The sequence below is a fragment of the Simochromis diagramma genome, unplaced genomic scaffold (assembly GCF_900408965.1).
Source record: "Simochromis diagramma unplaced genomic scaffold, fSimDia1.1 OVJJ01000438.1, whole genome shotgun sequence".
Lineage (NCBI taxonomy): Eukaryota > Metazoa > Chordata > Actinopteri > Cichliformes > Cichlidae > Simochromis > Simochromis diagramma.
In genome coordinates this window covers 1101518-1116490 of record NW_024387263.1, presented here as the reverse complement: position 1 = coordinate 1116490, position 14973 = coordinate 1101518, and the positions used below count along the sequence as shown (strand labels likewise).

The window sequence follows — 14973 nt, the reverse complement described above, 5'->3', positions numbered from 1 at the left end:
CCAGAAAGCCTCAGATCAGCTGAAACACTCAGTTTATTTAAATCCAGGTTGAAGACTCACCTGTTCTCAGCTGCATTTGAATAAAGCACCAAATCCACACTTTTAAGATTAAACTTTCAAAACTTACATTTAACTACTGATTTTATCTACTGTTCTGATTTTATCTGTTTTGATTTTATATACTGTTTTGTTTGTTTGTTTGTTAATTAGTTAGTTTATTTGCTTGTTTTAATCAATTTTAAATCATGCTTTTTATTTGTTTTTGTTTCTAATGTCTCTGTAAAGCACTTTGAATCACCTTGTTGTTGAATTGTGCTATACAAATAAACTTGCCTTGCCTTGCAGCGCTCCTGGTGTGGGCAAAGAGGTACTGCAACAACATCCATCACAACATCCATCTCTCTCCTCCTCTCTCTCTCCCTCTCTCGGTCCCTCCCCCTTCTCCTCCTTGCTGTTACCGGACAGACCGGAGCAGCATCCCCGCGTTACTGTAGCCAGGCTTCCTTCAGCTGTTCCCGCTGCACCTGCGTGAGCCGCTCGCCCCTTCAGTGAAGCGAACCCACAGCGCGATCACAGCAGCGGTGCGTGGAGCCCGGAGAGGAGGAGACGCGAGTGACCGTGGCCGGGATGAAGCAGGAGCGCACGGACCGTTTCCTCCGGTAAAAGAGCGGAGCAGGAGCCTGGACATCACCGGCGGGAAGCGGAGGCGGAGGAGGGGGGGAATTCGGGGATACAGCCATGGCGACGGGAGGAGGAGGCGGAGGTGGAGGAGTGAGGCGCAGGAGGAGGAAAGCGGGGCTCCCGGGGTTCTGCTGGAAGACCTGCTACTTCCCGCTTTTGTTCTGGGTCGTTTCCGCGTGCGGGGAGGAGAAGACGTTCATCGTGGAGGTGAGTGAGGAGGTGTGCGTGCGTGTGTTAAAGTGGGGTAAACACCCACGCCGTCATCACTCCCCGCGTTAACGCGCGCAGGCTGGAGCAGAGAGTCGTGCGGTCCTCGGGATGTTTTTCACGTCCGTGCCCCCCCCCCCAAAAAAAAAAATCAAAAAAAAAAAAAAATCATCTCCCTCCCCAGCCTCGAACCTCACTCTAAAGTGACAGCCCCCACCCCCCGGGAGTCAGAGAGAGTCTTTTGTTCCCATCCTGGGGGGATGCCCGCTGCCTTTACTCGTGAACGCTCCTGGTAGTTTTTGTCTCGTCACGCGTGGATCGCAGATATCTGGCTGTCCTCCTCCTCTGGCTGTGCGGAGGAGGTGGAGGAGGAGTAGGTCCTAAATGATGAAGCAAGTGTGAGAAACTCTCGGCCCTCACTGGGACACGCGCGTTTTGGGGGAGCTGATGGACAGCTGTTAACACCCCCCCCCCCCCCCCCATCATCCCCTAATTAGAACTGAGGGTGAATGTGCGCGTGCAGGAGAGCGCGCGTGGCACCAGTCAATAAATGATGAGCGCGTACAGTGAACAAAGCTCCAGCAGCACAGCGAGCCTCTTCCCTCGGCCTCCACACTCCAAATATAGCCTCCCTCCATAATTCATGGAGCTGGCTGGGAGTCGGAGGAGAGGTGCGCGCGGATGCTCAGACCTGCTCTGCTCGTGCACGAGGGCCGGGCTTTGTCTCGGGCCGCACAGAAAGTTCAAGTGTGGAGAGCGCACGTGCGGCCCTGCGATGTTTGCTGAGAGGCAGGATGATACCTGGCTGAGCGTTTGGGTCACGCGTGATGAGAGTGGGTGTTTTCGGCGCGTGGTCTTTGTGAAGTGACACTTTGGTAGAGACAAAGAGGCGCCCGTGGCTGTGCCGCGCGCGGCTGTGAAGTCACAGACCCGTCTGAGCTGCAGCGGTTCCAACTGAGACAAACAACCAATGAGCCGTGACCCCCCCCCCCCCCACACACACACACACACACCATCGTGACGTGTCGCAGAGCTGAAGGTGAAGTCTTTGTTTAAGGCTCCACAAACCCGAAATATTCTAATGACGCTGATGTGCGATGAACAGAAACACACGTCTCCTCTGACCCGCGGAGCTCTGCAGATATTTGTCTCTTTTTATTTTCCAACATTTTCTTGTAAAGAAATAAAAATAACAAAAATGAATACGAGTTACTCAGGACGGTGTTTGTTTCAGCTGCGTTTACTCAACACATGCTGCAAAAACATTATCAATACTCTCGGAATAGTTGTTCAGTTTCATTTGAATGCCTTTCCACAAATGTCCCGCTCAGGGTGATGTCCCCTAACATCTCGCTGAAAACTTAAAAGCCCCCTAAATTTTAAATGTTAGTGACTTCATGCAATAAAATGGAATCTGGTCTTTTTCATTGTTTTTTCATGGAAAAAATAAACATCAACGACTTTTTATCACTTTTTAAAAGTCACTGCTGTTTGCCTTGTTTAAGTTTCAGCTGCCTTTGGTCAACATTAAATGTTCGATGTGACATACAGTCTGTACCAAACACAGACTGTATGTAAAAGATGGAAGCAGCCACAGCATTTTTAGGCCTCGACTGTGGCTTTCTGACTTCGCCATGTTAGTTTTCTTGGAGCCACAAGTGGCCACATGTGTTTCGCAGTAGTGGATTACTAAATTATCAATACTAGCTAGCTTAGTTAGCAAGCTGCATCCATAGGCTGTCAATCAGAGAGGCCACGCCTCTAATAATGCAAAGTTTAAACCTTCATTCAATCTAAGCAGATGAAAAAGAACAGATGTTATTTATAAAAACATTTTCAGGTCCTCCACAGTTGTTCTGAAAGTATTTATTTATTTATTTATATATATCAGGCTGTAAACAAGTTTATTTGAGCCTATTCATTGCAGCCTCTGCTGGACGTTGGAGGAACTGCAGTTTTTGGCAGTTCATCACGTCATTTGTTTCTTACTGTTAAAAACGATACATTGTTTATATTGTTTGCTAAGTTTTTGGGGTTTTTTTTACATTTTGAGGCTTAACAAACAACATGTTTGTGCAGCAGCTTATTGCAACATGCCGTTAAGTTTCAGGTTTAAACGACTTCTAGCAGCGGTGTAAATAAGTGCACGTATGTGCCCTGAACTCTAAACTGGTACTTTCAGGATTACAGGGTTATTTTAGAAACAACTGTCAGATATGAGTGTTTAGTTGGAGGACGCGGTCGGGGCTGAGAAAACCACCGAAGCTCAAACTGCTGAAACCCCTGCAGGGAAGACGTGGGGAGGCAGCGGACGTGGAACCGGCTGACTCCTAACAGCTTCGGTCTTGAAGCTCCAGCCGTCACATGGATTGTGGAAGTTGTTTGATTGCTGATGTTGTGTGCGTGTGTGTTTCTGCCTGAGCATGCTGAAGTCTTTGTGTGACAGCTGAGGCTGCAGAGGTCACATCTGTGCAGGCCTTCATGTTTTTCTGGGAAGCTTTTGATCACGTCACAGGTGCCGTTTATTCATGTGTCTGCTTCACATGCTGCTGCTCATCATGGGAAAGTTTGAAATCGTGAGTTCTCCTGCTGGGATGTAATGAGGTTTGCAGTCTCAGTACTTGGAGGTTTGGGAGGAAGGCTGTGCCGTGAGTCTGTATTAGCTCGTTTGATGAAAACGATGCGTTTCCTGATATTTCTAATCCCGCAAAGAAAAGCGAAACTTATATTTGATTAGTGAACACACAATGTTAAAATTAAAGCTAATTCTAAAACAAAAGGGCTTTACTTTAATTTCATTCTCATTAAACGCCCTCTCAGGGTGAAAGAGAAGCAAACGAAGCAGAGGGTTATTCCGCACACTTCTGTCAGCAAACCACCCGAACACTGGTGCAAAAAATGTAATAAAGAAATTGCAAGTTTACTGCTGAATCACAATTTCCAAGTTCTCCATATTAAAAACATTTGGTCTCACCCTGAAATACACAGGCACATTTATTTTGTCTTTGCAACTTAAAGTGACTGCCTTCAAATAAATACTGATGCCTTTAAATAAATGAATGACATTTAGCTACTCCAGCCTTAAATATACTTCTCTATGCAGGAGAAATCCTGTGACAGCACTGATGTGAAAACAAAACACTAGAAAGCTTCGTTTTGCTCATTTCTAACCATGAAATGTTGCATATTGATGACTTCAAAGAGAGCAATTAATAGATGAATTAAATAAATAAAGTTTTTAAATGGATTGTTTTGCATGGATGAACTTTTTCTTCATTATAGAGACATTAACCTCCTAAGACCCGAACTCTTCCGCGGCATTCATTTTTAATTTCTCTTTGATATTTGGGCTGATTGGGACCCGATGAATGTAAAAACAAAGAATTACCAGATTTTATTTTTTACCTTATTTTTGTTTTTAAGAAAAATAAGAGCCACATATGAGGATATTCGTTTAAGATTTTGATAGAACTGTAGCAGTATAATGTCCTCGTAGGTGGATATCAGGCCCTTCTAGAGCAAAATTGAGTATTTTGGTCTAAATAACCCAAAATGTGTGGACGCCAGGTCCTAGGAGGTTAAAGCTCTTAATGACATTCTACCTTAAATGGTAAAAACACGGAATTGAGTTTTTATTTAACGGTTCTTCTTGAAAAAATCTTTTAAAAATGCAAATAAATGAATAAATGCAGATGTGAAAACCACTACAGAGGCACTCATTGAACTAGTATCATATTTACAGTTAGTTCATTCTGATGACTAATTAGCGCCTGCAGTGACACTTATAGTTCATTTTCTTAATTTACCAGTTAATAATGATGAAGTGGCAGATCGTGAATAAATGAATGAATGAATTCGGCCTATTTTAAGTATTGCACACAGTCAGTTACTCAAATTAAATTCATTGTTTCTCCACATGAGATTATTAATATGTCACCTGTTAATGTTGATATTTCACTTGCACTGCATGAGGTAATTCCTCAACTTTAATTTTCCTTCGTTCGTGCTCACAACAAAACGGACGTCACGGGCAAACTGTTCATTTCAAATCAGCGCTGCAGTGATTACAGTGACTCATAGCCAGGCTTCAGATGTCCTCGTTGGCACGCAAAAATATGAAGACCTCTGGGTTTGAGGCTGGGTGACTGTGGTTGATACGATGCCCTGCTTTCGCGATTCAAAGAAAAAGAAAGTTATCGATCTCTCGACACTCAGCCGTCACTCCGAACCCTTCGGCGCCTCGTGGCCCAGCAGCGACCTTCAGGCTGCGGCGGTGACACAAACACGCAGCCCTGCAGCTGTGGGCACGCCGCCGCTCAGGAGTGAAAACACAGATGCTTCTCTGTGCAGACAGGCAGAGAAAGAGGGGGAGCGGAGGCAGAAGGAGGCTGACTCGCTCGGCCGCGCTCCTTTGTCTGTTCGCCTGTTTACACAATTGGTCAAATTTCTGCAGCCTGCAAACCTACAAATGTGTTTCAATCCAAGGATTTGCGACTAGAAGAAACAAACAACTGTTGTGTGGGCCGGCGCTGCTGCTGCTGTTGTGCTGCTGCTTCATAAACAGATGATTAACCCAGTGTTAACCAATGTCAGGTTAGCAGCCAATCAGCTGAGTCACTGTTAAACAAAAGATGTTTCTAGGTGCTGAAGACACTGAGCGGTGCAGCGTAACATTCATGCCCCTTTGATTCAAAGTATCTTTGCTGGGATTATAACGCTGTGACTGTGGATAATGACACCAGTGGTGGTGACGTGGCAGAAATAATGTGAAGATGACGATGAGGAGAACGTCCAGGCCTAGTTATCGTGATGGCAGCGGTTTGTTGTTATGACGGGGAAAGCACGTTTCCAAACCTCTCTGGGCTGGTTTTTGTTTTTCTCTTCCCTCCCTGGAGGAGAGGAGCGCTGGGGGGGGGAGCGCCGTCCCTGGAGGCTTATAAACACCACATTACACCTGAGAAATGGGCTAAACGAGCCTGCTGTGCTGTACTTACCCGAGCCCTGTGTGGGCGGGTGTGAATTCGCACCTGTTATCGATAAGCTTTGTCCCGATTTGCCATCGCTGGAGTGAAGTGCCGACGTTATTCTTCAGAGTTTCCCGATCCACAGTGTTGCCTCCGTCTTCCTCTCTCCCGCCCATCTCCCTCCTCAGCCATTGTCTTCCTCACCCACACTTTGCCGCTGGCTCGGTGCGAGCTGCAGCTGTAAATAAGAGGAGTTGTCACTGTGCATTTGATGAGGGTATTGTTCTGTCGGGGTGCAGCGAGCCGAGGACAAACTACATTTGAGGAGCCGTTTAAAGGACTTGGAAGCAGAGATGCGGTGGATGGTTGGCTCAGCTGAACTCAATCAACCTGCCCTGTTTAATAATTTACGTGCTTTTCAAACCGCCATGATATAAATTCATAATATGCACGACTGCCTGATGTGCTGCTCCACTCTGGCTGCTCCTTCTGTGCACAGTCTGATGTGTCACTGGCAGAGGAAGGACTGTCACCGGTCCTCGCTGCCGTGATTGACTGGCAGAGCTTCTTAATGTTCTCTTCAGCAGGATCACAGCGTGTTCACACATAAATGCCTTTTGCCAAACCTTTCCAGGTATACATCAGCAGCAGTGTCTTGACACATTAGCCGTGTTTACATGAACGCGCGTAACCGGATCAAAGGTCTGATGGGAATAAAAATGCTTTATGTAAACAAGCCAGTCAGAAGATTTTCAACATTTCCAGGTGGTTGCGTCAATCATTAATTGGATTTGTGCAAACACTTCTTCTCATGTTTGGAGAGAATTTATCCTTACGGTGCAGGTCAGTTAGTTTAGTGGTAGACGTGGTGGGAGTGACAGAAAACTGGTCTGTGTCAGTGTGAGAAATCCTGACAGTCGGAAATCACAACTTCTACTATTTCTGGGAAGATGGACAATTCTGCACGTATCAGAATTATTGAATCTGTTGAAACCTTTGATGCACAAAACGCTCGTCAGGATCGGATCACCTTGAAGCTCTAATCTGAGTTTTAATCAGATTGTGCACGCGTAAACATGGCTGCCATCCAGGGAAACGGCCCCCGGCGGGAGCTAACGTCCACAAAGACGCATCGGTCTCACGACGCGAGAGAGGCGGCACAACGACGTCTGAAAGTTCCAAATATTTTCAGATCTCGATTAATTGCTTGGATCATAAATGCGACTTTCAGGAAGTAAACTGTAGTTTGTAATGCGACGATTGTGGTTGCACCAATGCACAAAAACCGAGACGTGCTGTTGACATCTCAGCTTCTTCGTTGTGTTTCCGTAAATGTTCATGAAATGTGAAAATGTGAAGTTTGATCTGTTTTTACTCCATATTTTTATTTTAACTTGTCATTTTACACCGTGCACGGTCCCCTAATCTGGAGCTCTGAGCTGCTCCCTTATTTAATGCTGCAGAATCATTTGTCCCGTGCTACGGTCACATGGGGGGGAAAAGTCAGTGATCACAGTCAGATCGAAGGAGACAGGTGGAGACAGTCTGTCTCCCATCAGTTAAGTCAGTTTGATAATATGATTATTAACTGTGACAATCAGTGAAAACCACAAATCAGCAGTTATATGGAACCTTAAGCAGAACCCAGCTGTGTGGAACCCGTTCAGTCCGGTGCAAAGAGATGAGTTGTGTTCATCAGCACAAACTCAGATTAACTGCAAACCGTTTCCAGCGTGTCTGCGAGTGATTGCAGTCGGTCTGAGTCGCACCACGATGTTGTGGCGACAGGTTGCCTCTGACCTGTGCAGCTGCTTTATGATTGAAAGTATTAACTCAGAGATTGAAGATGCTGCACATTCAGATCTTTTAATATTCTGTTTTTTTAGCATTTTATGAAATTTTTAATGAAGGTTTATAAAATCAAGTTGCACACAAAGGGGTGTAACAATATTACAGAGGTTTTTCAGACACGATTCCCAGAACAGAGGCCGATTAATTCTCAGTCAGGTGGCTAATTGATTAAATCGAGTAATTGTTTCAGCATCCAGTAAAGCTGGTGTCGTGATGTAATCACAAGCGTAAACAGCAAAACACCAGCAGGACTTTAATGGAAAGCCATTGTGTAAGACATACAGCAGTCAAGAGGCTGTTAGATGGCTGTTAATACCGCAGCACTGTGTTTTCTTGCATCATTAGGCTGCAGCTTTAGATGAGAGTCCTGCAGCGCGCTGGAGATGCTGAGCAGGACAGAAATGTGAGTGCCGTTCTAATTATAAATGAATCCGTGCGTGCGGCGAGTAAGAGCATCTTGCCTCTCCGCGAGTTCCCCGGGTGCGCCGCCGAAGGATTACGCTTGATCAGTGTGGCAGCGCAGGAAGAGGAAACCATTTCACACCAGGATGTGAACTTAATTACGCTCTGCGCCTGCAGCTGGGCGCATCATCCTGGTGTACCTCTGCAATGTGCATCGCTATCGTAAACTAACTGATCTGTTTGTCAGGAATTTTTACTGTGAACTTTCAAAAATAAAGCGAAAACACAGGCGTGACGCGCAGGGCTGTAAGCCTGTTATCTGATTATGGTGCGTCTGAACAGAGCTCAGAAGACTAGCGTTTGGAAGCTGACAGCAGTTTGAACAAAGCAGAAGTACTTCCCACATCCCGTTGTCCATCACTCAGACCTCCTCTTCCCTTCTGCTTCATCCATCCATAAAATCTCCATTGATCTGTTGATAAATCTGTTCATCCATCTGTCCATCAATCCTGAGACGGCACTGCTGACATCGAGCCTTCGCTGCATGCTGAAACGATGCTGAAGTGATGCGGTCACATCTTTGCTGTTAGACATTTTGGATCTTGCGTTATAAACTGGATTAGCAACGTACGCTTTGATCCGATCGATCCAACCGAAGTGCAAAAATCAAATCGCATAAAAATACCAGAGAAGCCGACCGTTCATCCCCCACAACCCAGCGCTCCGCCCCTCACACCGACCTGATCTACAATCTGAAGACCGAGGAACACATTTTAAGAAGCGCCTTGTTTGGGGAAAACATAAAAGACGGTAGCTGCAGAACGAGAACAGCTTTGCTCATCGAGGCAGGAGGAGAACAGCAGCTTGTATAGTTGAACATGTGACTCGGCGGAGTGCACGTTTAAAATGAGCGTGAGCTCCATGGACCCTGTTGAACAGCCGCCCTGAACCCTTTTACACTCTCAGCCATTCCCTGCAGGTTGTGCATTAACTTTTTATCGAGTGGACATGAGCAGCTTCAGTCTTTCATCAGTTTTTATTTTTAAAGCGGGCGCTTGGATTAAATTTAAATTTTCATGCAAATGACCTCTGAGCTGCTTTGGACCTGTTTCACTTTAGTTCTACGAACCTTTAACTCTTTATAACATCTGGTGTAAAATAATTCACTCTCACATAACACAGTAGCCACTTCATCTAATAATGCATGGCTGCAGATACTTTATTAAATCTGATCTCAGTTCAGCGCCGTGTCTTTCATCATGTGATAAACGATTACTTTTTATGATGGCCTGTTCCTCAAACATCAGCGGGATCACATGTGTCATGTGAGCACCAGCATGCATCAGAAGCATAAAATGATGCCATCAGAATATACATGATAACTACAACAATAAATAAATGGGTAATAATCCTCGTGAGAGCAGCTTTAGGCAGTGAATGGATGGATACACCTGAGGCCTGTCAGACACCAAAATCACATTTTTATGTTGGTATATTTTAAGTTGCTTTGAAGTTTGAGAGCCGCGTTTTTACCATAACAGCTGAACTTGTTTCTTATTCATGTAATCTGTAAACAACGCTTAATAAAAGCTCAGCAGCTTAAAAATACGTTTATAAAGTTTGAAGCTTCAGTCAAAAGAAAAAATGAAGTTTCGTTCCCGTTCCTCTCGTCATATCTTTCTCATCTGTAAATCTTCTGATTGAAAGCACCACAGAGGCGCTCGGCCTTTTCAAGCACCAACAAACATTTTACCAGAAATGACGCCTCAAAACGATAAATCTGCCGATGGTTGCTGATGGCTCCCCCGTCCCGTCTTCCAGTTGGATGTGGCCGGGATGGCCTGACAGGAGCATCACCGGTATAGCTGCGCACCTGAAGGGCTTTTTAAATTATTGAGGATGTTGTGGAGGTAAAGCTTCTGCTCCCGTTGACTCACGAGTCTCCTCCGTTTCCACAGCTTTGATTCACACCCTGACTGATGCTGGATTTTCGCTCACGCTCGCAGCTCTAGGGAAGTCGATCCATCGAGGCGGATGCATCTGAACGGCTGCTGGCCGCATTTCCACGAAACGTTTCTCAGATGTACTCGTGTGTGTTTTGCTGTTGTTGCGCAGCTGCTGCAGAGGTCTTCACTGTGCAGCGAGGAGAGGTACCTCCAGGGTTACCCCTGTCTTTTTGGTGTTCGCCCACATTACAGGGCCACATCTGCACAGAGACTTATGCTGCACAGCTAAGACTCACTCCATGTACGTCCAAACATATGAATATACATTTGTAATTATGTGACCAAAGCACTTTACGCGAACATTCAAACAGTGCTTATTATCGTGTCTGTTGCTGCTTTTCTAATATTACACTTCTGATTATCTAAGTGGACCTGTCCATTTTAGTAATTGGTTATATTCTGTCTCCTAGTTAGATTAATAAGCACCGGGTGGATTTATTAGGTTGATAACCAGCTTCATGTGACCACTTAGCCTGATTGCTGATGTTAGGATCAGTCAGATATATCCCGTGTATCTGGAGCCTGCTGTGTATTTCCTGTGGTGTTTTTCTTTTGTTGGTTTTGCAATGAGGTGATGATCCAGACACCAAAGGGGGCAGAACAACAGTTACAAAATCAAATACTTTATTTTCTGAAGTCTTGCAGTAAACAGAAGGTGCTGTGGGTGCGAGGCGGGATGTCCAAAGGTGGTGCAAAGGATCCAAACTCTGCAAATAAATTGGAAACAAGACAAAGACTGAGGGAGCGCGCTCAGAATAAACTCTCAGAGAAACAGGGAAAGGCTCCGGTGAAGTCAAAGGAGAACAAAGGATGTAAAAAAAGAGAAGCCGCATGAGGAGCTACCCTTCAAAGGAAGCGGATCCAAGATCACACAGAGGAGCAGTAAGAGGCAGACAGGAAGCACAGGAAGAGGAGCAACACCAGCCCCGGACTGGAGAAGGTGGCGATGTAGGAAAGCTGTTGTTTAACATCTCCCAGCTCTGCGTCTCCCTCCTCTCTGTCTGACAAAGGCGAGCAGCTACGCTACATCCTGCACGCTCCGATCGTCCGGCACGTGTGTTGCCGTGTACGTGGACGGCGTGTGAGCGTTATATGAAACCACAGACATGAGGTCATAGCTGTGAGCCCATCAGTCCCACCCGGCCGTTCCTCAAAAGGGTTTCATGTTACATAAACACGAGTGTTTTCTAAGTTAGACGTCACGTTGAAGTGCAGCGTGTGAGTCCATGTGTGCTGCGATCGGTGTGATGGAGGAGTAATTATTTACTGTGAGATGTAAACAAACATTTCCTGAACATTCACAAACCTGTGAAAAGCTGCCAGCTCTGGAACATCTGACAATTTATGACCCTTGTTTTTGTGCTGGAGCGTCTGCAGCCTGCTCACTGTGGATGGTGCTGATCACAGTGTGTTTACATGTAAACGCAGAGGCAACACAAACATAAAACCAGACCTGTTTTCTGTGAGGGCAAAAAAGTGGCAATATTTACAAGATTAAAAATAGGACAAATATGAGAAAAAAACAAAATAAAGCAAAAAAAAAAAAACTGTTGGTAACACTGACCTGTTTTCAGCACTAAATTTGTTTCCTCATTTTTAACGTGATGTCGCACATTTGTGTCGGGACTCATTTCAAAGTCACACTTTGAACATTTTGTCCAAAAATGACCATATTTGGACAGGAAGTCATGACTATAACTGCCAATCAGTGCTCAGGAACATCCAAATAAATCCTACAAAAGGCCACGCCCCACGGTAACTGTGAGGCGTGGCCTTTTGTAGGACCCGCCCCACGGTAACTGTGAGAATCTGAGCTTCAGACTCACGGGGATTCTTGTGCATGCACTGATCTGATTATCTAAAACTTTGACCTTTCACATGAATGTTAGTTATGGAAGTCTTTATCAACAAATCGATCCGGCTGTGAGCTGAGCCGGGAGACGGCTGAGTGGAAAGAAAACCTCTCAGGTCCCACAGGGGGAACCTCCCAGAATGCATCGTGCCTGAAACAGTGCTGTTATTTTCAGTTTGTCAAAGTTTGGCATTTGTGAGTCTGAGCACACTCGCCAGCAAACCCACTGCATACACCTGAAGCTCGGATTGGCCCTGTGGGAGTTTAACCTTTGACCTCTGCTGTGTTAGTCCTGCTTTCTATCAGTACAGCTCAGAGTCAGCATTTCTGAAGCTTGTGCTCACGCTCTCCTTCGAGTCCGCTTTCTCCTGAAGTTCTTCAGCTCACCGAGTCCGTCGCTGAGTGATCGACAGATCCGACAACAGTTTGCATTGTTCTCTCTGAGCTGCCCTGCAGGGTGTTGGATTAAACCACTGACAGCGCTTTTGGCTCAGTCACGGATTTCTCTTCACGCGTTTAATGCATGAAGATGATCATCTTCAGTTTAATTTGGTTTTTGGCCTCAAGGTCCGTTTATTCATGTCGTCTGATTTCTGTTCGTGGTGTGTGGGAAGAAGGGGTATTTAGTTTGCCCGTCCCTGTGAGCACAGACGCTGTTACTGAAACATGAAGCAGCAGCTTCTTCAGGCTGATCTGATAAACAAACGTCACAGAATGAAGCTTCACGGCTCAAAGTTAAGACATCAGGCCTCCACAGTCAGGGGTGAGAGGTGTTGTCCATAAAGGACATTAGCTCGGCTGACATCGTCACCAACCTCCTCTGTGGAGTCTAGGGGCCTGGCCAGGACAGAGCTGGCCCTCATTACTAGTCTATTAATCTGTGTCTTGTCCCTCTCCATGCTGCCACCTCCCCATCAAACATCCACATAGAAGCCTGCAGAGGCCGTCGCTGTGTCGTAAAGTGTCCTCAGTCCCGACTCCCTAAAAGACGTCAGCGTGTCCTGCAGTCAGAGCAGACCTGCAGATCTTTCATGCTGGTTTTCTGAAGCTTGAAGTGACAGTATTTGGAGGGTGGAGTACACAAGTACACACACACCTTTTAATCACCGCTAAGCAACAGATAATTAAAATCCTAGAATTTCGCCAAAACTGGAGGTCAGACTTTGTGGACGTGCTTTAAAATTTACTGCACAGCAGCCACATTATAGTTCAGATCATTTAATTAAAAAGGCTCCAACAGCACAAACGGTCCAGTTCAGGGTCTCCAGTTAGCTAGCAGACCGCTAACAGCTACGGCCATCTTTGTCAGCACACCTGCCTCTCTCTGCGGTCATGCCGGCATCTTTCAGCCTCAATAAAGTTTAAATTGGGTGAATGAAATCCCGCTTTGCCACCTGAGATGTTGTATGAAGGGGAAATTAGCTACAAAGACCAAAACATGTTTATTTCTCCTGTAAATTTCAGGCTTTTTAACATTGGAGTCTGTGGGGTCTGACTCACTGCTGCAGCCAGCCTCAAGTGGCCATTAGAGGAACTGCAGTTTTTGGCGGCACAGCGTTGGCTCCATTTTTGAGCCCCAGAGGCTGCTTGGAACTGACCGAATGTTACTGCAATATGTTTTAGAGAGAGGCTTGGAAAGAGACGCGCGTCCTGTGGGGAAGTGTGTCCCTAATCAAAGTTGAGTGATAGATTTGTGTGTTTTCAACAAATCCGGGCATTTTATCAAGTTGAAAATGGAACCAGGATTTCTGTAATGAAGGTGCCAGTGTAGGTGTCAGGAGAGGAAAACAAGCACAGAATATAAAATATACCTTTAATTCTGCTAATTTGATTGTAATCTGGTTTTTGATGGTCCATCAGGAGGGTGGGAGAGGTACAGGAGTACGGCGCGTGCTGGTTTTCTGAGGAAGCAGACAAACGAGCAAACCTGGTGATGAACATAAGTGAATACTGTCAACTTCAAACACTGAAACATAGAGAACAACAGGATGTGAGTAATCTGTAAGTCTCTGCACACAAGAGAAAGCTTCGTTCCATATTTATTTATTTTTCTATCAAGTCACATCAAATCAAAGCCTCCATCGAGGCTGCACGGCACCAACGGTTGGAGCTGGTGCCAGGAAGCCAAAAATAAAGCCCCCGTTCAGGCTTTTACAATCTCTTCAGGTGCCCCCTTCAAGCCACAGCACTCATATTCAGCTGACGGATGAGAAACACTCACAGCAGGCAGCGAGCGAGTGTGAGAAAGTGTGTGAGGGAAGCTTTGCTGAACATTTGTGACAAATGCATCCCCGGCGGCAGGGAGCTGTTGTTGTTGTGCTGCTGCGTAGATGGAGACGGCGAGGCTTCGCGATGGAGGAAAATGAAGCGTCTTTGTTGTACTGATAAAATGAATGCTTGAACAGCAGGTTTGTATGTTTGCGTGCACGGCCACAATCAGACCGACCCCCGAGCTTCCGAAATATTAGGAGAAGCTGTTTGGAATTTCTTTTTGATCATCTTCGGCCTCGTTGCCCTCATCTTTCTAAATTTCAGTTGTTTATTTGAATCCTTTATTGTTGCTGTTTTAAATCTGTTTTCGTTTTTTGTCGTTCTTGTTGTTATTTTGTTGTTCGTTGTAGTTTTCGGTGTCTTTGTTGTGTTTCTGTGTCTCTGCGTTGCCATTTTAAGTCTTTGTTCCTGTAATTTGGTATTTTTCTTTGTTGTAGTTTTCGGTGTTCAGAATTTCTTTGATGTCTGTTTTTATTTCAAGCGTTTGTTGCTGTTTGAGTCTTTGATGTTGTTGTTTTTCTTGTCTTTGTTCTTTCGTTGTTCTCTTGTCTGTTGTTGTTATTTTTGAGTCTTTGTTGCCGTATCTTTGAATCACGTTGCTGTCTCTTTGTTTCTGAGACTGTTGGATTTTGAGTGTGGTCATGTTTTGGGGGTTTCCTGTTTCATTTCAAGCTTGTTTCTTGTCACTTTGATCCCTTTAGTTGGCAGTTTGAGCGTCTCCGTTGTTGCTACAAACTGT

General features: G+C 45.4%; 1 protein-coding gene across 1 annotated transcript in view; it reads left to right on the top strand.

The window, feature by feature from the left end:
* Positions 1-325: 325 nt before the first annotated feature.
* The window catches only part of mmp24 (matrix metallopeptidase 24), a 65628-nt gene continuing 50980 nt past the window's right edge, over positions 326-14973 (top strand). The window contains exon 1 of the mRNA XM_040002410.1: positions 326-888. Within this exon, the coding sequence (XP_039858344.1) occupies positions 739-888 (150 nt within the window). The 5' untranslated portion in view covers positions 326-738. The remainder of the gene's footprint in view (positions 889-14973) is intronic.